Source organism: Harpia harpyja, chromosome 3 (assembly GCF_026419915.1).
Source record: "Harpia harpyja isolate bHarHar1 chromosome 3, bHarHar1 primary haplotype, whole genome shotgun sequence".
In the NCBI taxonomy this organism is placed as follows: Eukaryota; Metazoa; Chordata; class Aves; order Accipitriformes; family Accipitridae; genus Harpia; species Harpia harpyja.
The window spans coordinates 57,474,967-57,494,414 of NC_068942.1; the positions used below are offsets into that span (position 1 = coordinate 57,474,967).

Genomic DNA, 19,448 nt, shown 5'->3' on the forward strand with positions numbered 1-19,448 from the left:
GGGAGCTGAGTTTCTGACTGCCTGGGGAGCAGAGGAAGGAAACACTAAATCTTTTTGCAAAACCCTTCTTTCTTGCAAATATGGGTAACTACATTTAAAGAAAAGGCTCCTTCCCTTTTTCCCTTCCCTCTCTCCACGGTCTTGGAGAGGAAATGCTCTGAGTTTTGAGGCGCTCCAGGCTGCAAGGCGGGAAGGGTCTGGGTCAGGAGAGCTTTCAGAGGTGACTTGCAGCACTGAGATGAAGAAGGACTTCTGGAGGTGATGCAGTGAGGAGGCTGAGGAGACTGCAGCAGAATCTCAGTGAAGAGGGAGAAACCACCTCACTTATTGCTGAGATGAAGCCGAGCCAAAGTTCAGTAGAACTCGCTATGGTTAGCCTGAAGAAAGACAGACAAGGGAGGGGGGGGATTTTACCTGGGTCTGTGCCTGTTCAACACATTACAAGGGCTTACAGCTCTCTGCCAAGGGCCTGGCAGTCACTGAGTGGGCTCAGAAGTGATTTTAGATTGCACAGAGCTGAGAGGCATTAGCTGGAAACGCGGATCCCAGTTCCCCTTGGGGTGCAAGTGAACCTTGCTGTAGCTTTATGTGCTAGAAAGGCTTCTGTGAGGGTAATGTTTAGCCTGCCATTTCGTGTTTGATTTACCCACAGTGAGGGAGCGGTATTATGGTGGCAGAACTTCACTGCCAGCGAGGGAATTGAGGCAGGCATCTGCAGACACATCGCCGTGTCTGTGAAAGTCATGTGTGCCCTCAAGTGCCTCCCAAATACAATGGTTTAATTCCCTCATCAGTCAGGAGTTATAGGTAGGGGTTTGGTGTGATCTGTGTGGGAGGATAGTCTCTCCCACAGTAACAAGACAGTTTCCAGTACTGTTCAGGGTTATTTTTGGTGGCCTGTCTCCTCCTACCCGTCCCTGTGGTGTATCCTGCCTGGCACAGGAGCCCTGGCAGCGTCAGCTGGAGATCACCTGGCTGGGAGCGCTTGCTTGCCTGGGTCGCGGGTGCAGAGGGAGAGCTGCTGAACAAAGCAGATTTTTTTTTTTTTTCTGTTGTGAGATACTGTGGTGGGCTGACCTTGGCCAGCTGCGAGCTGCAGTTCCTTCAGGAAATATCCACCTGCTCCACCACGGTCTCTGCAGAGGCTGCAGGGGACTATCTGCTCTGGCACCTGGAGTGCCTCCTCCCCTCCTTCTGCTCTGACCTAGGTGTCTGCAGGGCCGTTTCTCACTCCTCACTGCCTGTGTGGTGTTTTCTGTCCATTCTTAAGCATGTTTTCCCCCAGGCACCACCATCATGGCCGAGGGGTTCAGCTGTGCCCTGCGGGGGGTCCATTGGAGCCGGCTGGAACCGGCTGCGTCTGGCACGGGGCAGCCCTGGGCCCTGCAGCCACCCCGCAGTCAGTACCTCACCACAGACACCAGATGCGGACACACTGTGTGACACTTGGGTGATGGTATTTTGACGGGGGTGAGAGCTGCACCTTCTCCTTCAGACCAGTGAGAGTCCCAACCTCAGGGCAGGGGTAAGGGCTCTTCAGACACAATTAACTTGATGGGGAGATGAGGGAGGACAGGAGATCAGTGGTGTTGCTTTGGAGGGGGCTCATGAGGGACCCACTGCAGAATTCCTCTCTACTTATTTCCTCGCTTTAGAGGCTGAGGAACTTGCATGGCACCTCACATTCCTCTGAGAGCTCCGCTGGGTTGTGCCAACCTGCAGGCATGCCCTCGGTGGGGGATGGAGGCAGGTGAGCAGCCCTGAAACCCCTCAGCTTGCACGCAAAGGGCTTCTCCTGGAAAAGCTTATTCCTCATCTGGGTGTCTGCAGCCAGGAACACCCCCTTCCTTTGAGGAACTTCATCAGTTATTTGCCTTCATTTTTATTTTTAAGAAAATATCTTTTAATTGAGCAAGACACACAATCAAAGAATATGGAGCCTCTCCTTGGAGAGAAGAGGGAGCGGTAATAACACCACCGACACATGCATTTGGAAAACGGTGACGATTTTTCTGGGGAGCTGAGCTACCAGTCTGGCTGTAACGAGTTTAGATCTGGAGCCAGACATCACAGTTAGGCCCATCTGTGGTTATAACGTAGTTGTTTGAGTTTTGTAGAAGTTGTCTGAAGGAATCTGAATTAAAAACAAAACAAAACCAAAAACCCAAGGGGAACCTGTTTCTGGCAGTCCTGGTGCCTATTTGGTCTGGCACCAGAACTGGTTTAAATCTCACTTTGTCCCCCTTCTCCTGCTATCAAAATTGCTGCGAGCTTTATTATGACAGTTACCATGCTGCTTCTCCTTCCCCACCATAGCCAAGGTCACTGAGAACATGAAACAGTATCTCTTGCCTGAAGCCAACCTTAGTAGGCTGCAGGGCTGCTTTGAGATTTGTCTGAGTGCACAGCTAATGCCCTGCCAGCACAGGTGTGGACTTGCTGGTGCTAAACCAGGTCCTAAACAAGTGGTACAACAGCAATGAGTTTCTGCAAAGCATCCGCAACAAGTTGAAAGCGCAAAAGGTGCCTGCCCCCAGTGATGGAATTGACAGCCCAACATTGGTGAAATGCTTTGCCGCGTGTGATTGGAAGAAGATGAGGGTGGTTTCCTATGAGAGAATATCGTGGTTACACAATTTAGGCAGGAGTACATCCAAGAAGTTTTATTCTGTTTCATTGCTTTTTGCTGGGTGTAAACACAGAAGCCCTTTTAGGCAAAGGCTCTGCAGTAGAAGCGGAAGTTCTAAATGAGGTAAGGGTAGAAGGGACTGTGTTATCATACTGTAAGTGATAGACTGGCAAAGGTCATGTGTTTAAATGTAATGCAGCATATGATTGTCCTAGTGCTTGCAGGCTTTAGTTAAATCCTTACAGATTTTATTTCTGTGTGTACATGTGGAACTGAATGCTCACTCTGGATAGTCTCTGAACGCACTTTGGTATGTCTTTTGTTGGTCAGGCCAAGCTGTTTTTCATTAGTGCATTGTTATTACTGGTGGACTCGGAAAAACAAGGGAGAGTGGCATTCTTCGGTGCTTGCTCTTGTTCTTGTTAAAGCCAATGGTATCACCTCTGCTGAGCAGCCACAGATGGGGCCTCTCCACAGCCTAACTCTGCAAATAGCTATGCCAGGTGAAGACTTTTCTCTGCCCGCAGCTCTGAAAATGGAAGAATAGATTTGGGTGCTGCCTAATCCAGGAAAGTTCCTGAGTCCTAACCTGACGTGCTTTGCTTGAAGCTGTTTAGAAAGTTCCTGCAGTTCCGTTCTGCCAAAGAGATTTTGGAGTCCTAATCTCCAGCTGGCAGGCAGCTGGAAGGTGGTAACTTCTTTAGCTGGAATGGCTAAATCTGGTAGGGGACTTCTGTTAAAATCTTAGTCATTTTCACTTTCCTGAGAAATAATAAAATATATAGAGGCTAAAGAAGGAGCAAAGTTTACAAGTGTATTAATGGAGCAGTGTGACTTTCCCTGGTGATGACAGACTTGACATGGCAGCATGGCATGCACCATGGAGGGTACATGAAAGAACTGGATGCTGACTTTGGGTTCAGCGTGTGCCAAAAAATACCCTGCTATGGATATTGGTTGCACAGAAAAAGAACATTGAAGTAATATGAAGTTTGCAGCATTAAAATCAGATAAGGAAATAAAACAGCTAAACTCCTAACAATATCAGCATTTCCCTCTTGAGCATTTGCTGTTTCTCAGAGTACATGCTTTGTATCAAAATGCATAGTATATTTAACTACCTGTTAAATCAGATCTGAGAGTCATACTATGTGTGCCAAGCATCCAGAAGAGCGTTGCTACTCAAACTTTTCCTTTTGTTTATCTTTTATTCCTTATCTTGTTATTTTCACAGTCTTGGAAGAGCAGGTTTTTGACATTCATTTCCTTTATGTGAAAAGAGTCATCATTTTATAGTATCTTTTTTGGTGTTTAAGTAGTCCCTGTTTGAAATCTGTGGAATTCACAGCTCACTCCATCCAGCAGGGCACTAATGCAGCTGTCCTGGAATTTTGGGTTTGTGAAACTCTTTCAAAGTAGCCTGACTCTGCCAAAGAAACTTTTTGTTGTGTGTTACAATTATTTGTCTTAGTTTGTGGCTGGCCCTGGAAACTGCAGAGCTGACTTTTATCAATTTATCTTTTAAAACTTATATTCATACCTGCATTTCCTGATATAAAAGCAGCAGTGATTCTGAGCTCTAAATTTCTGGCACATAAATCTGATGTGCACAGAAGCATCTTGAGGCTCATGGGAGAAGGGACAAAGATTATCTGTGTGGTTAAATGTGTGGGTGAGGGGAATTGGAAGATTCCATTGATTGGACCTGTATTTTCAAGCTTCAACTGGTTTTGCTGTGTCCCTATCTAAAAAAGGGTAGCTGTGATATTTTGTTTGTTTTTATCATTAGAAGGAAAGTATATTTTGCATTCTTCTATAACAGCTTGTATGCAGCTGAGCAAATTCCGCCCTGATTTATATGTGCAAAGCAGTCTACGAGTCACTGACATTGTTCTTTTTTTGGTTTTTTTAAATGTATCTGAGGGTGCTTTTGAAATATTCTGGCTTTTTTTGTTTCTGTGTTTTGAAGTGGGCATTCAGTCTCATGGCCTCTACTGTTAGATTCTTTCCCTGCCTCACCCTGAGTCTGGAGGCTGGTATTAAGTGGTGTTTATGCACAGGGGTGCTGGCAGTGGGGGTAGGGGACTTGTGCCTGAAGTTTTACCTAAAGCAGATCTTCTCTGGATTGCTGGGTACCCCAGTGGGGAGCAACTAAGGTTATACATCCTGCTGTCTTAAGGCAGAGAGGAAGGATGGAGGAATGCTGACTCCATTCAAGGTTCATCCATACTAGCTAACTGTGCCATGCTGGCAAGTCCTCATCCCTTCATCCTCCAAGCAGAAAGTGGAAGGATGGGGGACTAATGTATGCCCAGGTCTTGCTCTGCTGTGGATATGGGATGCCAATGATAAACACTGGACCTGGACCTGAGAACTGACTAGAGCTTCCCAGCTACCTGATTGACATGTGCTCAAAGTGCCCTTGTGATTTAGACTACGTTGTAGGGTTTCTCTGGGCTTCAGTTTGGGCCATGGCAATGTAATGGGACAGGGATGATGCTGTTCTATACAACACAAGGCTTGACAGCGTACTATTTGAAGAACTTTAGATGTCGGTGATATAGAATGGCAAAGAACAGTCTGACAGTGATAACATGTTCAGGAACTATGTGACTATGCCTTTGTTAAAGCAGAATTTTTCAAAAGTGACTCTTGGATTTAGGTGCCCCTGTTTTGGGACCTTGATCTGCCATGCCTCAGCTTGATTATTCTGTGCATTGAGCTTCTAAAATTCCTTCCAATGGCAATGGGAAGTGTAAAATGTTTTACAGCTCTCAATATTAAAGCCCCAAACATCTTGTACTAGCCAGCCCAAATAAGAGGGCAGAAATTCAAAATTTTCTTTGTTTGATCAGGTAATTTTTTATCTGAGATCTGATTCAACTAGGTGAAGGTGAAGGACCAGAATCTGGCAGGGAATTGAGGGTGTGTTTCCACACTGGAGCTCATCCTGTCAGATACTTTTCTTTTTTCCCCCTCTTAATTTGTAGTTCTTCATCTGTAGATATCATAGTGCTTTAAAGTGCAGTGTTAAGTATTGTTATCTCTGTTTTTTTTAAAGCTGGGGAATATGCAACAGTGGTAAAGTGACAAGCCAGACTTCACACAGGGCAGTAGTAGCTCAACTGAGGAAAATGTCTAAATGTCATGAGTCTTTGCCCAGTGCTTCATCAGGCCCCTATCCTGCGAGAAGGGCGTTTTTTTTTTTTAAAACTTGTTGACTAAATCCTACCAGCTTAGACACAAAGCATATTGACAAGAAGTGAATTATGCATGCAGCAGGATTTGGCCCAAAGAGAGGAAATGACTTTATCTTCCCACATAATCAATAGCTGCAGCTGAACTGAGACCTTGGCTATGATGTGGTGGGTCCTTGCCTTGCTTTAGGATAGCTGCTCCTGTTGAACTAATTTTCTTTACTCCAGCAAGAGCAGCAGCTGCAGTGCAGTGTAGACATGCCTAAACTAGCTTAAATAGTTCAGGTACTGTTAGCCACTGAGCCAAAGAACCATGGAGTTCAGCATGGGGTTGGTGCCTGAGGATTTTATCCTGCTCTTTATGAGTTCAGCATTTCTTTACCATCTCAGCTCAAGCAAGCCTAGCAATATGTTGAAAAGAAGGCTGGTGGATCTGGTACTCTGTCTGCACTAGTACTTTTGCCTGCAGAGCTGAGCATGGTGCTAGGGATGATTGTAGGAGATACTGCCAAAGGTAGCAATGTAGCGAAAGCTGTTTTGCCTCTCTCTGCCTACTGTTCTCCCTCTTCTTCCCCACCCTTCCCCTGGTATTAATCTGAGTCCGTTTGCTATGAAACTGCATAGCCATTAAGGTTCTACTGGAGATCACAAATATCTAGGAGTTGGCAAAGTCTTGAAGAACCAGCTGCCTCCTGGAACAGCTTTTGGCCTTGCCTGACTGTGGCACTAACAGGAGAACCTGTAGAGGTTAGATATGGAAAAATCCAGGACCATTATCCCTACATCTATTAATGGGGTCTAAGGCAGAAGCATTCCTGATGCGTTCTCTCAAGTCATTGCCCAGATGGTGGGCTCCCAGCTCAGCCTCTACAGAAGAGCTGTGCTGATATCTGTAACTTGTTTTCTCCTGGCAGTCAAAGACATGAGCAGGAATGATGGTTCAGGTACTTGGGGGCTAAGTAACTTCTGCTGAGTCAATAGGGGAGGTACCATCAATGCCTTCGGTTTTGTTTTCAGGAACAGCCTCATCAAATAGTGTTTGTGGGCAGAGACCCTAAGTAGACTGCCGAGCTGTTAAATTGCTAACCTACCCACTAGCCCTAGTTTATTCTGCAGCAGAAATACAAGCACACCTGGACCAACCCCCAGAACTCAACTCTGAACTCCTCTCTCATTCTGTCAGAATCCCCAACTTGTTTTTAAAATGGCATTTATTTTTGTTCAATTGCAAAAGAGTTGGATGCAGTCTGCCAGTTGTGCTTTCCCTCGCCTTCTTTGTGCACTGAATTTTGTTCATTCACTTTACATGCCTCAAGTTGCTGTAATGCTGCTGGGAAAGTAATTGCCTTGCACTTTCTCTTTCTGATGCCCACGGGTGACTGTGGGGGACTCCTCCCTGGGCATAGTGCAGAGTTAAAAGCCCAGTTTTTGCTGCTTTGCCTAAGACCTGGTTATTTCTTTTCTTTTTTCCTTTCTTTCTTTCTTTTTTTTTTTTTTTTGTCAGCTGCCTGTTATATCAATCACAGAGCTGGGATCTATTTATAGGTTGGGACTCGGAGTACTGTGTCCTAGTCACAAAGAGAGGCAGAGACGCAGAGGGGACTGTCGGCTGGTGCAGGCGGAACCAAAAGATATTTAATCAGCAATTAGAAACACCTGAGGGCAAGGGAAATTCTACTCCAGCCTCGAGCTTCATCTCTCAGCCCGCAGCATGTAAGTAGCAAACTTCTACCTTTTATTGCATTTATGGGTTTGGGTTTTGTTTTGGTTTTGGTTTTTTTGTTGTTTTTTTTTTTTAATCCAAATGTTGCTCTGCACCAATCCTTTTATCTGGGCTAAAAATTATGGCAGCATCTCAATATGGTTAAAGGTAATAATTTTTTTTTTTTTTTTTCCTATTTTCACACTGTCAAAGGAAGGTCAGTGTGACCCACAAGGAGAGGAGTCAGTTCAGAACTTTGTAGAAATCAGGCGGTTTCACTGTTTGAGAGTGGCTTTTTCCTCTGGAAATAAGCAAATGAAAGTTTGAGTGGAACAGTTTTGTTTTGGGAATAGAAACGGTCAGGTTTGCTGGCATTCCAAAAAGGTCAATATATAGTGTAACTCTGCTTAAGGGCTTACCAAGGACAGGTGCTATTTATCCCATGCTGGTAAAGGCAAACCTGGAAACTTCAGCAGTCCTGTCTTAAAAGAACCGAGCAACACCCTTTCTTCTATTAAAAATAACAACACCCCCCCCGCAGCTTCATATCAAACCTCCTCTTAGCAGGGAGATGAAATGAAATTTTGCTTTTACTGAATGCATTTATCATTGAGCAGTTGATGTTTCTTTAATTTTAAAAGTCCCAAAGCAACCGAAGCCTCTTCAATGACAAGAGGGGTGCAAGTCTTTGCAAAGTTGGTGCAGTGGCAATCAAAGAAGGAACTTACTCTCTCATCACCAACAAGGTGTTTTCTTTAAAGTAGCCAAAATGCAAAATGTTTCAGCAATGATATACTTTTGGAGTATTTTTGTTAACAGGAATATGAAGAGAGGGAAGACAATAACTAGTCAGGAATTGTTTTTTATTAATAGCTTTTAGCATAACATTTTTGTCAAAACACAAAGGTTTTTTGTTTTTCATATTTTTGTCTCAGAGATTTGGGTTATGTGTTTTACAAAATGTAGTTTTTATAGTTATTTTTAAGTATAGACAAAATTTGTTGATTTCTTGTATTTATAATGTCTACCCCCTCAAAATGCCAATATTACAATTTTTAATTTTGTTTTTTTAGTATAAATTTCTCATGAAATATATGTTCTACAAACTTCCCCCCCACGATTTACCATTTTTGAAAGTAACAACAAATAAAATGAAGCTAAACTTAAAATAACTTGGACGAACAACTGTCTAATAAAAATGGAATAATAAAACCAGAGCTGTTTCACAGTTAAAATATCAAGTCCTAAGAAATACATGATAGCTGAATTGTTTGGATGGACTATAGAAAGGTGACAAATAGGCTTGTTCTTTATTTTGTATTTCTTTGATGTACATTTTATAATACTCAAAGTTTTTAACTTAAGTTCTAGGAACAAAAAATACTGACTACAAATTAATTCTTTCTAAGTTTTTAACCATTGATATAAATACTCCATCTTTAAGCTAGAATTCCAGATGTAAGGAAGGCTTTTAGGACAATATGGATAAGCATGGTGAATTTACATACACAAATAATGCCCCAAATGATCATTGTAATACATGCTTGCTATGAAGCTCCCCTCCCCCCAAATAAAACAAAACTGTCAGCCTGACCATTCTCATCATAGGAAGCTTCATTTCGATTATTAAGTCTTTTTCCTTTACTTAAAAATGAATGTATTTAAATTCTTTAAGTCCCTTTTCTGTTTGTTTTAGCATGATATTACATTTATTGCCTCTCTGTGACAGTGCAACATTATTGTGTAATAAAGGGAGAGCAGATTTTTCTGAAAGGTGTTAGAGAAATGAAATTGCTGACTCTGTAACTAACAAAGAATCTATCATATAACTGGTCTGAGGTCCACCTAAAAATTGAAAACTGGGACATCTTATTCAATTTTTATTTTTCAAGTGATCTTTTTCTTCCTTATACACACAGAAATACCAGCATGACTACACTTGGGAATTACTGCAAAAACTCATTTACTATACATTTTTGCAGAAATCCAAGCATTCCCAAAGAAGTCCTCCACGTATAAAGCTGGAAAAGATTTACTCTTATGAGTTTGTTTGGAGAATTCAATAGTTGTGTCCACATAATTGCTGGAATTTATCCTTCTCTTTAACCGCATGTGGGTCTTTTCCCCTGTTAAACTTGCCATATCTTTTTATTACTGCATTTGGAAAACATAACCAAGCATCTACTGTCCTGTAGCATACCAATCAGTGGTTTATGGGACCACTTTTATTTGGAGGGAGGGAGGAGTTATCTGTGGTTAGAGGGAAGACTTTGATGCATTGTGTGGAAGAAAGTCTTTGTTATTTAGTTTCTGCTTCACTAACGTTTCATGTTTTGTGGACTAAGCACCTATCAACCTCCAAACTGACTAATTCTACACCGTGCAGTTTGTCAGAGGGCTGTTGCATGATTTTTTTTTCATTCCTTAAAAAACCAAACAACAATCATCTTTTGTTTCATCCTAGTTTATTTGTTTCTTTTGACTGCAAAGTAATGATTGACATGCACATTCTCCACGCCCCTCCTTTCATTGCTGAGTATGACATCTCTTGGGAATTATAAATAAAACCTGTGCCAAATCTGCTGCACAGGTGTCTGGAGTACAGCATGCTCAGGTGTCTCGCTGTAAATCCCTGAGAATATGGAGTAAACACCAGCAGGAAAAAAATACTCTTCTTGAAACAGTTCTGTGTTTTTAGGGGCCTTCTGAATAAAACCCCCAAAGCCAGCAGCCAGTTATTAAAGACTGTGTAGCTCGCTCTCTCTCTTGCTCTCTCTTACCTCTTTTATCACTTCACCTGTACATCTGTCCATCTATTTCTCATCTCTCTATTTTTACATTTCATTATGCTATGCTTGCTCTCCCGCTCTCTTCTTTTCCTGAAGACACATTTCTATCTGGCACAGAAAATAAACTCAGATTGCGGGTAGTTATGTTAATCTAATTCAATCCTCTGTGGGTTAGGAGTGAAATTCTAATAGTGGAGCTGTTGAGGGCTTTTTTGTTAATGGCTTGGGGATTACATTGAGTTAAAGGCTCATTTCCTAATCAAACAGAGAGGGAGAGAGTGACTCCGAATATTTATGAGTCTCCCAGCGCGAGTTAAACATTGAACTCCAAAAGCAGGATTTCAGTGCTGCAGAAAGAGTTAAAACCCCTCAGGGCTGCTGGGGGGGGGGGGGGGGGAGGAAACCAGTTAAGCCATCAGCATTTTCAACTGCTGTGTAACTTCAGTTTGGTGAGAGAAAATAATCATCTCACAGAGCTAAAATGGAAACTGTAGCGAGATATTTAAAACAAAGTCAAGTGATGCTTCAAAAAGGCTCCTCTTCAGTGAAGCAGGATACATGCAGTGCATGCAGCAGCCTAATAGAAACTCCAAATAAATACTGTTCTAAATGAGAAGGATTGGAGGGTGGGCTGCCTTTTTATTATTAGTGCCTGGAAGACCCAATTTAATTTTTTAATGCTTTTTATTCTTGGTTCTACTTAACTCTTGGGTAACCTTTTCTGAAAAAAAGAAAAAAAAAGAGAAAGAAGTGTGGACGGGTCAATATCTAAATTGTTCTACTTCTGTAGGCTGGTATCTTTTGAGTCATTTTTTCTGTCCTTCAGTTCAGCTGGAGTCTTGCGTCAAATAGTCTAGTTGGAGAACTGGATTCGCTGTCACAGGAATGATTGACCAAATTAATGCCTGATTGCTTTTATGATGAGTTCATCATACATGCTTGGGTAGACCCTGCTGCTGCTGAAAAAGAGCAGGCCTGCCTGCCTGCAGCAAGCAGAGGACCTCTGTGTTGCTAAGGCCTGGCATGTTGTGAGCTAGCCAGCAGTAGGCTTTTTTGCCCCAAGCTTGGACTTAGAAAATGTGTCTACAGCAGGTGAACTGCACAAAATCAAAACTGTGCCATGATCCTGCCTCTCTTCGGTAAAGAAGTCCTGAAAAGGAATGGGGATAGAAACCTGCTGTCTTCTGACACATGGCCAAGTCATATCTCCGTGTTCCTCAGTTTCCCTGCCTGTAAAATGATACATGGCTGCCATCAAAAGTATTCCAAGATCTACAGAGAACAATCTTATTTAAATCTCCAGTGGCTGGTTTGCCCATGGCAAAAACTGCAAATCACTGACACAGGTGCATAGCTTGAAAATAAGAGGTTTTTATGCTGGCAACAAGAGTTACCCCACTTTGCTGTTTTGGGTTTTTGTTTGTTTGTTTGGGGTTTTTTGTTTGGTTTGGTTTTGGTTTTTTAATACATTTGGTACAAGCCACCAAAAACGTTTTCTGATTTTGGTAAGACAAGCAGATAGAAAGCTAACTTACTCCTAGTATTACCTTCAACTTTGGTTGAATTTGGTCTCTGTGACTCTTGTTGAGATGAAGCTCCAGGTTTATTACTCTTTGTTATTTACTGCTTATTAAAGTGGTAAACTTTGGCTAAAAAAGTAAGTTACTGTTTCGCTCTGGAGCCATGTGTATCAATGGTCATCCTGTATCCACCGAACTTGGTGGTTTTGCTGACACGTCTATCTGGGTGCAGCACCTTGAGGTAAGAATTGGCACCTTGCCCTAGTTTAAAAATTATTTAAAACTGCGACCTGATGTGAATGCCTGAGGCCCCTTTCTCTTTGTATTCTGTGCCTGGACCTGCTGAAGAGAGCACCATCAGCTAGAGTGTACTTTATTAAATGCATTTGAAATACATAATAATTGTGTTCTTTCCCTCTAATAACTGGGACCCACAGCAGATCACTTTGAGACAGGAGCTTTCTGTGGCTGACCTGAACACCGTATAACATTTTTCCTGCCATCCTCTCCTTCCCATCCTCATTTCCTTTCTGTTTGCCTCAGCCTTTTCCTCTCCTGCACTATTCTGCTGTGGCCATGGCCTAGCAGTTTATACTTAGATTTCTTCTGCTGACCTTTCAGGCAAAATACTCTTCCTTCTCTTTTTGTCCTTTCTGGTGCTATGCTGAATCCTATGAATGACCTGCTGCCGTTTACCCTGAGGGTGGCTGCATTTCAGTGCAGCTTTGCCTGGCATATATACAGTTTATGAAGAACTGGGGAGTAAAAACTGATTTTCAACTTTTCCACAAGCTACATAGAAAGCTACTGTGTTCTTGTTGTCCTCCATGCATGCCCCAAGTGCTTAAAAAATGATTTTATAGTAGTGTAGGAATTTCAGGGAAGAAAATACTGCAACTCTTTAAACTTTTAAAGCACACAGTTTAGTTGACATGATGACTTGAAAGTAATGACACTTTTAAAGTCTCAGGACTCTTGAAAGTCTCTAGAAAAAGGGCTGTGTCTTTAGGGGAGGGAAATTACCTTTTCTAATGGGATAAAACTTGCAACTAGATCTTGTTATTTGGATACTGGAAAGCATATGTCCAGCACGTATGAGCAGGAAGCATAAGTGGCTATTTTTATTCATTAAGGAGTTGCTGCCCTTTCCTTTCCCTCAACCATGTGAGATACGAATGATCGTGCTCACAAGAGTTTCATGCTGCTGTCAGAATGGATTCTCTTTCTCTTCGTAATCGTGTTTGCTGGATCGGCAGGAAATGTACTCCAGAAGTTCTTTTTTGCCCAGCCTCCCGTGATCACCTCTTTGTAGTAGGCCGGAGCAAATGACTGGTAGCCGTATACTAAAACATAGGCATTTCATTGACATCCCTCTAAAGCTCACAAGACCTAGAGGGTGACTTTCTGGGTGAGAAGAGAGGGTATGTCTGCCACCAGGCTCACCGGACAGCTTTCTTTTTGTTTGCTTTGTTCTCCATCCTCAGGCCTTTCTTTTCCCACAGGTCTCCTGGGCTTTTTAAAATTGCAGTTACTCTCATTGGCAGCTCTTTCTACTGCTTCTCTTTAAATAAGAATTTCTTCCCTCTTGCATCGTGTCCCCATGGCCTAGTACAGGGGATTTCAACCTTTCTCTGTTGATGTGAACTCATGTAGATTGGTGAAGAGCTCATGTGAATACAATTGGCTCGGTCATACTTTTTGGACCCAGTCTGTAGCACTAAGAGTATGGCAGCACTTGAGTTATAACCATTGGCTAATGCTGTCTTTGCATGGGGGAGGACAGCAAGGATTTTGTGAGTGAAATATGGGCTAGAAAGGGATTCCTTGCATCAGCATCCTCTCTAATGCTTTGCACGAAAGTCATTCCGGGAGCCTATCCCAAGCCCCACTGCTTTTTAGGTGGAAACTTCTGCATACAGCTTAAATGTATTCATGGCCAATGTTTATACCAAGCTGTTTGTTTCACTGTTTTTCTTTAATTCTAGCTCTGACACAGACTCCCTGTTGAGTCTAAGGTGAGCCCTTTCACTGATGTGATGTGTTTTGCCCATCTTAAATGGGGTTCCTGCTTGCCTGTTCTCCGTGATCTGTGGAGAATTGCATGATCACAGTGAAATGCTTTGTGTTACTGCAGGCTCTGAGTATAGTCCTGTGTTTTGCCTCCGGTAGTCCCTATTCCCTTTTTTACATTGCAGATAGTCACATGATTCTTCCATTCTCGCTGAGCTTTCTCCCCATCCCTGTTACTCTCTTTTTGCTATATAGGATTAAACTTCAGGTTTGTGTGTCTCTAAATAGTCTCTACTCTTGTGACTGTCTGTAATGACTGTCCGTGCCAGCTACTGCCTATGCAGCCCCCTTCTGTGAGTGTCAGCTGGTGCTCTGGGAGTGCCTTATACTCCCTGCACAGAGAAGTAGTGGGGGATAGAGAGCTATGGTATCTTTTGGGACCCTCTATCCCGTACAAAGAAGTCAGATGCAAGGATGCCTCCATGTGCTGAAAGGGCAGTATATAGACATGTTATTGCTGTGCTGAAGTAATGGGCCATACCTCTCTGCAATACCGTGTTCACCTGGCTATGTTACTTCCAGCTCTGTAGTCTCTTCTGGCACATGGGCTTGTGGAATGTGTGATTGAGGAGGACAGAATTAATGGGGCTGCTGCTATGTTTGTGAAGGGTTAAATGACGGGGGATGAGAGCCACAGCTTCTCCTGGGGAATAAGGACTAGCCAGAAGAATTGATTGTCTTGGCTTATTGATCCTTCAGGAAACAGCACTGGAGAGATAATGCTGTTCCTGCCACTTTGAGGCACTTTGTACCAGCAACATCCTCTGTTTACCTAGGATAGTGCGAAGGAAGAGCTCCTCTGTTGCTAACCCATTCCAGCAAAACCCCTTGCTAGACATGCGTTGAGTTTACCACTTGTCTGTCTGCTCCCAGGGAGAGGTGCATGTGCGGAGAGGTAGCTCAGCAAGTGTTATTTTATAGTGCTTAATGGAGATTGGCTGCACATGGTAGTTTGTGAGTTACTATCCTGAGTCTTTGCTGGCAGTGTCTTGGTCTGTAGCATTCTGTGAAGTCTCAGGCTATCATGTCACAGGGTAACCATCTCTCCCATCCTTTTTCCTCCCTTCCCCTTTCTGGCCAATGGGCAGTCACCCCCCAGTTGGTCTTGCTTGTAAGTTGGAACAGGGTGGCTGAGCGCTTTTGATCCTGTGAGCCCAATGCTAACTTCTAGCCACCTGTGTGGGCTGATGGGGCGTGGATGATGAACCATCCCACCTGCTTTGCACTGAAGCTCCGAACCTGCCCTGAGAAGTCAGGCATTTCTTTCTGGCCTCAGGGTGGCAGAGGGAGAAACACCCACCTGCTACAGGAGCTGCTGGAGGAGCAGTGCTTTTTGTCTGCTCAGCTACACCACCCCTATAGATGCATGAAACATGTCCAAAGAGCACAGCATGCAGAATATCAGCCCTAAGGATCTGTTGGGTACTTCTGCAACTCTGGGCCTGTGAGGAGTGGGGGAGCATATGTTCCTGCCTGTTTCTGGGCTCTCAGTTGTCTTTGTAGCACAGTGGGCGGGGGAAGACCTCACATTGTTCCCCCTGAGACACCAGTTGCAATCAGTTGATGAACTGGTCTTGGCTCACACTGTTAGCTGGACCATTGCTGATAACTACAAAATTTGGACTCTCACCTGTAGAAATAAAAGAGCAGCTTGCTCATCATGCTCCCCATCTCCTTTTCTCTCTGCTTTGTACTTGTATGTGCTTTGCACCCTTTCTCTTTCTGGATGTGTCCTTGTGTTTTGAGGAATCCCAGGCAGGTCTCTGCAGCTTCCCATAGCCAGGTCAGAAGGCCAGGAAAGCTTGGGACCATTTGGGGGGTATTGCAGAATCTTGCACAAAGCCAGGAGGGCCAAAAAGCTATTGTGAAATGCTTCTTTATTAAGTCAGGCCAACTTATATACAGAGATACACAAATAACTTACAGAACCATTTAATTACCCTATATATCATTTCTATACTTCATCCTCTCTGATGTTGCCAACAACTTTATTGCTGTACTTGATGTTTGACTTTACATCTCCACCATGTGAAAGCAAATGATGAGAAAAATTGCAGTTTGTTTTAAAAGAAGAAAAGTGTCTAGACCACAAGGTTTCAGGGAACAACTAAAAAGCAATGCCAACTATCTTTTTTTTTTTTTTTTTTTTAAAGGGGGTGATAAGAATAACCACCAATGTATCATATAGAATATAATTATGTTTATTTTGGGACTTGATCAGTAGTTGAACATTTGAGGCTTACAATACTGGGTTTAATTTAGTATGCAACATTGTGTATTATGTAATGTAAAATTATTATCTACTACTTAATAAATCTCATGCTGTGACTGTTCCACTTCTTTTTAACTAGCTCTCAGACTATGGCTACGAGTTGTACTGGCAGCTTTGGCTGTTGCTTCCATTTTGCCCTCATTGTTTGTATGATGACACATTCCCTACTGCTGGGGCTGCTGCATTTAGCCATGAGATGGCTTCTGTATGAAAGAGCTTCCAATCAGATTCAAGACAAGAGGCTACCAGGGGGTAGAGTCAGTCATGAAGTCTGTGGCTAGAAGGAAGATGAGGGTAACGGAGAGAGGAATTTGTGGTAATGTATTGCTGCAAGTGTGACTTGTTTGGAGTACAGGTGGCTTTACTTGCTGTGTACTTAACTAAAAGATAACAAAAAAAGAGCATAGGCCTTTATTTTCTTGTGTAAAACCTGCCTAATTCTTTGCTTTGCAAAATTAGCACCTCCACTTTCTTAGCGAAGAAGAGAGCTCTGCTACATGTTCTTGGTATCTTTATACTTGCATGTGTGTTTTCTCCCTTTTTTCAATGCTGTAGTCATCCTCTCTTCTTTAAAAAAAAGTGCTTTAAACCAAAGGAGGTATTTTTTCACATAACACAAAATTAAACTGTGGGATTTATTGGCCTCTGCATCATTCAGTGGCAAAGTTATGGATGGATTCAAAAAGATATCAAGGAATTTATGGAACATGGACTCATCAGTGGCAAGTACGTGTTATGGTCTAGAGGGAACACCCTAAGCCACAGGCTGCCAAGATACTGATTGTGAGGTCTGCAAAGTTGCAGCAAGGTGAAGAGCAGGGAAAACATTCTCCTTTCTTACCTGAGCACGTGTTAGCGGTTGATATCAGAGATAGAATATGGGACTAGGTGACTTACTAACTTGACTTGGCATACCTGTCCTCACAGCTTCTCTTGCAACTGGAACCAGTGTTGTCACTCTTTGCAGATAGCTGATTTACTTGTTTACATGATACTCTGTTACAGACATCCAGTATCTGTATTTTGGGGTACCTGATCTTGCTTACCCTGAATGTTTTTCTACTATTATAGGCAGTGTTTCTAAAGCTGTGAAAGTCCCTAGGATAGATAAGCTATGGCACTGTGAAAGTAGCAGTGAAGACAAAAATGCAGTTAGGGAGCAAGGCTGAGCTAAGCAGAAATGATGCTTCCTGAATTTATCCGTTCTGATTGTACCTTCTTACTGACTGGGTGGTGCTTGTGGTGGAATTTGCAGAGCAGAAATAAGCCTACAGGGAAAGAGGCAACGGGCTAGAGGGTGCTTTCAGGTATTTATGTTTAAGACCACATTATGCAGCAGCTGTGAGTTTGTTTTCAATGTATAACATCCTCTGCTCTGCAATGCATAGGTCTGCAGAAGGTTTAGTCACCTGATGGGTTTCGGTTTGGTGGTGTGTTGAGTCAGAGGAGCATTGCATTCCTGTATCACCAGTTGGTGAAGGTTTCTTGAAGTAAATGGTCACTACACTGTAACACTCAGCAGGGCCTTTGCCATGCTGATACTTGTTCCTTGTGACTTAAACAATGGCTTCTGGCTTCATCTTTCCCATCTGTGGGTGAAGGGGAGTGATGCGCCTACAGTACCTTTCTTCTGCAGTGGAGCATCTGGGAACACCTTCCCAGGTTTTACCTGACAGAGGAGGTATTTGGACAAGAATAAGATATTTGGGTTTTAAGGTGAGAGTCCAGCATAAGAAAGAGGAAGGACCACAAACATTTGTGCACTCGGTGGTTTTATGGAGCAGCCTGCTTCTTGTATACCACCTACCCTGTGAGTCCAGAGTACTGAAAAAGTGCCCTGTTATCTGTTGAAAACTGTAGCTTGGTGTTTTGGCTTTTATTTTTCCCCAGGATTTCATGGGTCTTCCCCAATGCAGCCATCTGTAAACTTGTATTTGTAAACCTGTGTAAACTTGGAAGCTGTCTCGTGTAGTTTTGCTGCTTAATGTATGTCTCAGTAAAACATGAGTGCCTTGGGGCTTCTGAGCAAATTTACTTTCATAGCCCAGAATTCACCTCTGTAGTGAGAGGACAGCTCTGCACTACCTTTTGGGAGCTACCAGCCGCCAGGCAAGGGGCAACAGTGCCTCCTATCTTGCTTCAAATGTAGATTGTAATCTTTTTGCATACTTCTTCAGTACTTTGCCTTGGTAGCTACTGACCCACATGGGAATTAAACTCAAAATCTCTTACACCGAAGTCCTGATAAGCACTCAGACCTGAAAAACTCATGACAAGCCTGGAGTGTTGGGGAACCATGCTACTTTTAACTTTCCATCCCAGCCAGAAGTATTCCTAATTTTCCAGTTTTTGCTTTGAGCCCATCAATAATGTGGGGCAATTATGTGGCTATGAAGACTGATTTGATATTGTACAAACATCTTTTTGTACCATTTTCTATTTAAAAGCAGAGCCAAGCAGGAATTTGTGCTGCTGCCCATTCATCTGGGAACTGCTGCAACTTGGTAAAGGCACGTTTCTGAGGAGAGAGGACTTGAGCTGCTAATTTGACTGTAGGAGTTTATTTCTGGAATGCAGCAGTGTTTCACCAACGCAGCAGCTGTCCTGGAAACACTTACCACATGGGGTCATTTTCCTCTCTGTATGTAATCGACAAAGCCACCCCAGTTAATCTGAATCCTTTTAAGTCTCCTAAACTAGACCACAGGGAGTGCAGAGAGGTCCACAGGACTCTGACCTCCTTCACTTCCTTCTCCTATCATTAGGGAAGAAAAAATACTCCCATGCTTAAATGTCCCTTAAAGGGGAAGCCTATAATCTTTCCTGAGCATGGAAAACTGTTTCTATCAGTAACATGCTACTGATTTGGGGCGAGGTGTTAGTCCTCCATTTTCTATGGGTATTTTGTGATAGTAGCTACACCTCTCCTAAGTTTACCAGCTAATCCAGGTGGTGGAATCGCAGCAGTTAGAGGTGGGAAAAGCTTCTTGGGTTATTCAATTCTTTTTCTTCTGTTTGATTTGCTTTGTTTGCACAGCTTTTTTCCATCCCTGTTCATTTCTGGGGTGACAGTTCCACAGCTCAATTCCTCTGCTACAAGAGAAATTTTCCTGGTTATTCAGTTTAAATTATTTCTTATTTTCTTTTCTTTTTTGTCCCTAGTTCTCTCTCATGTTGCCCAGTTCCTTCCTCACTGTTTCTACTCTTCAGTACTTTTTGGACATAAGTCCTGTCTCTAAATCCTCCTCACCTCCAGTAGGCTCTATGCT

The 19,448-nt window shown here is 43.0% G+C and overlaps 1 protein-coding gene across 1 annotated transcript in view; it reads left to right on the forward strand.

Moving 5' to 3' along the window:
* Positions 1 to 7,406: 7,406 nt before the first annotated feature.
* ESRRB (estrogen related receptor beta) overlaps positions 7,407 to 19,448 on the forward strand; it is a 132,178-nt gene continuing 120,136 nt past the window's right edge. Inside the window, exon 1 of the mRNA XM_052782791.1 lies at positions 7,407 to 7,539. Within this exon, the coding sequence (XP_052638751.1) occupies positions 7,538 to 7,539 (2 nt within the window). The 5' untranslated portion in view covers positions 7,407 to 7,537. The remainder of the gene's footprint in view (positions 7,540 to 19,448) is intronic.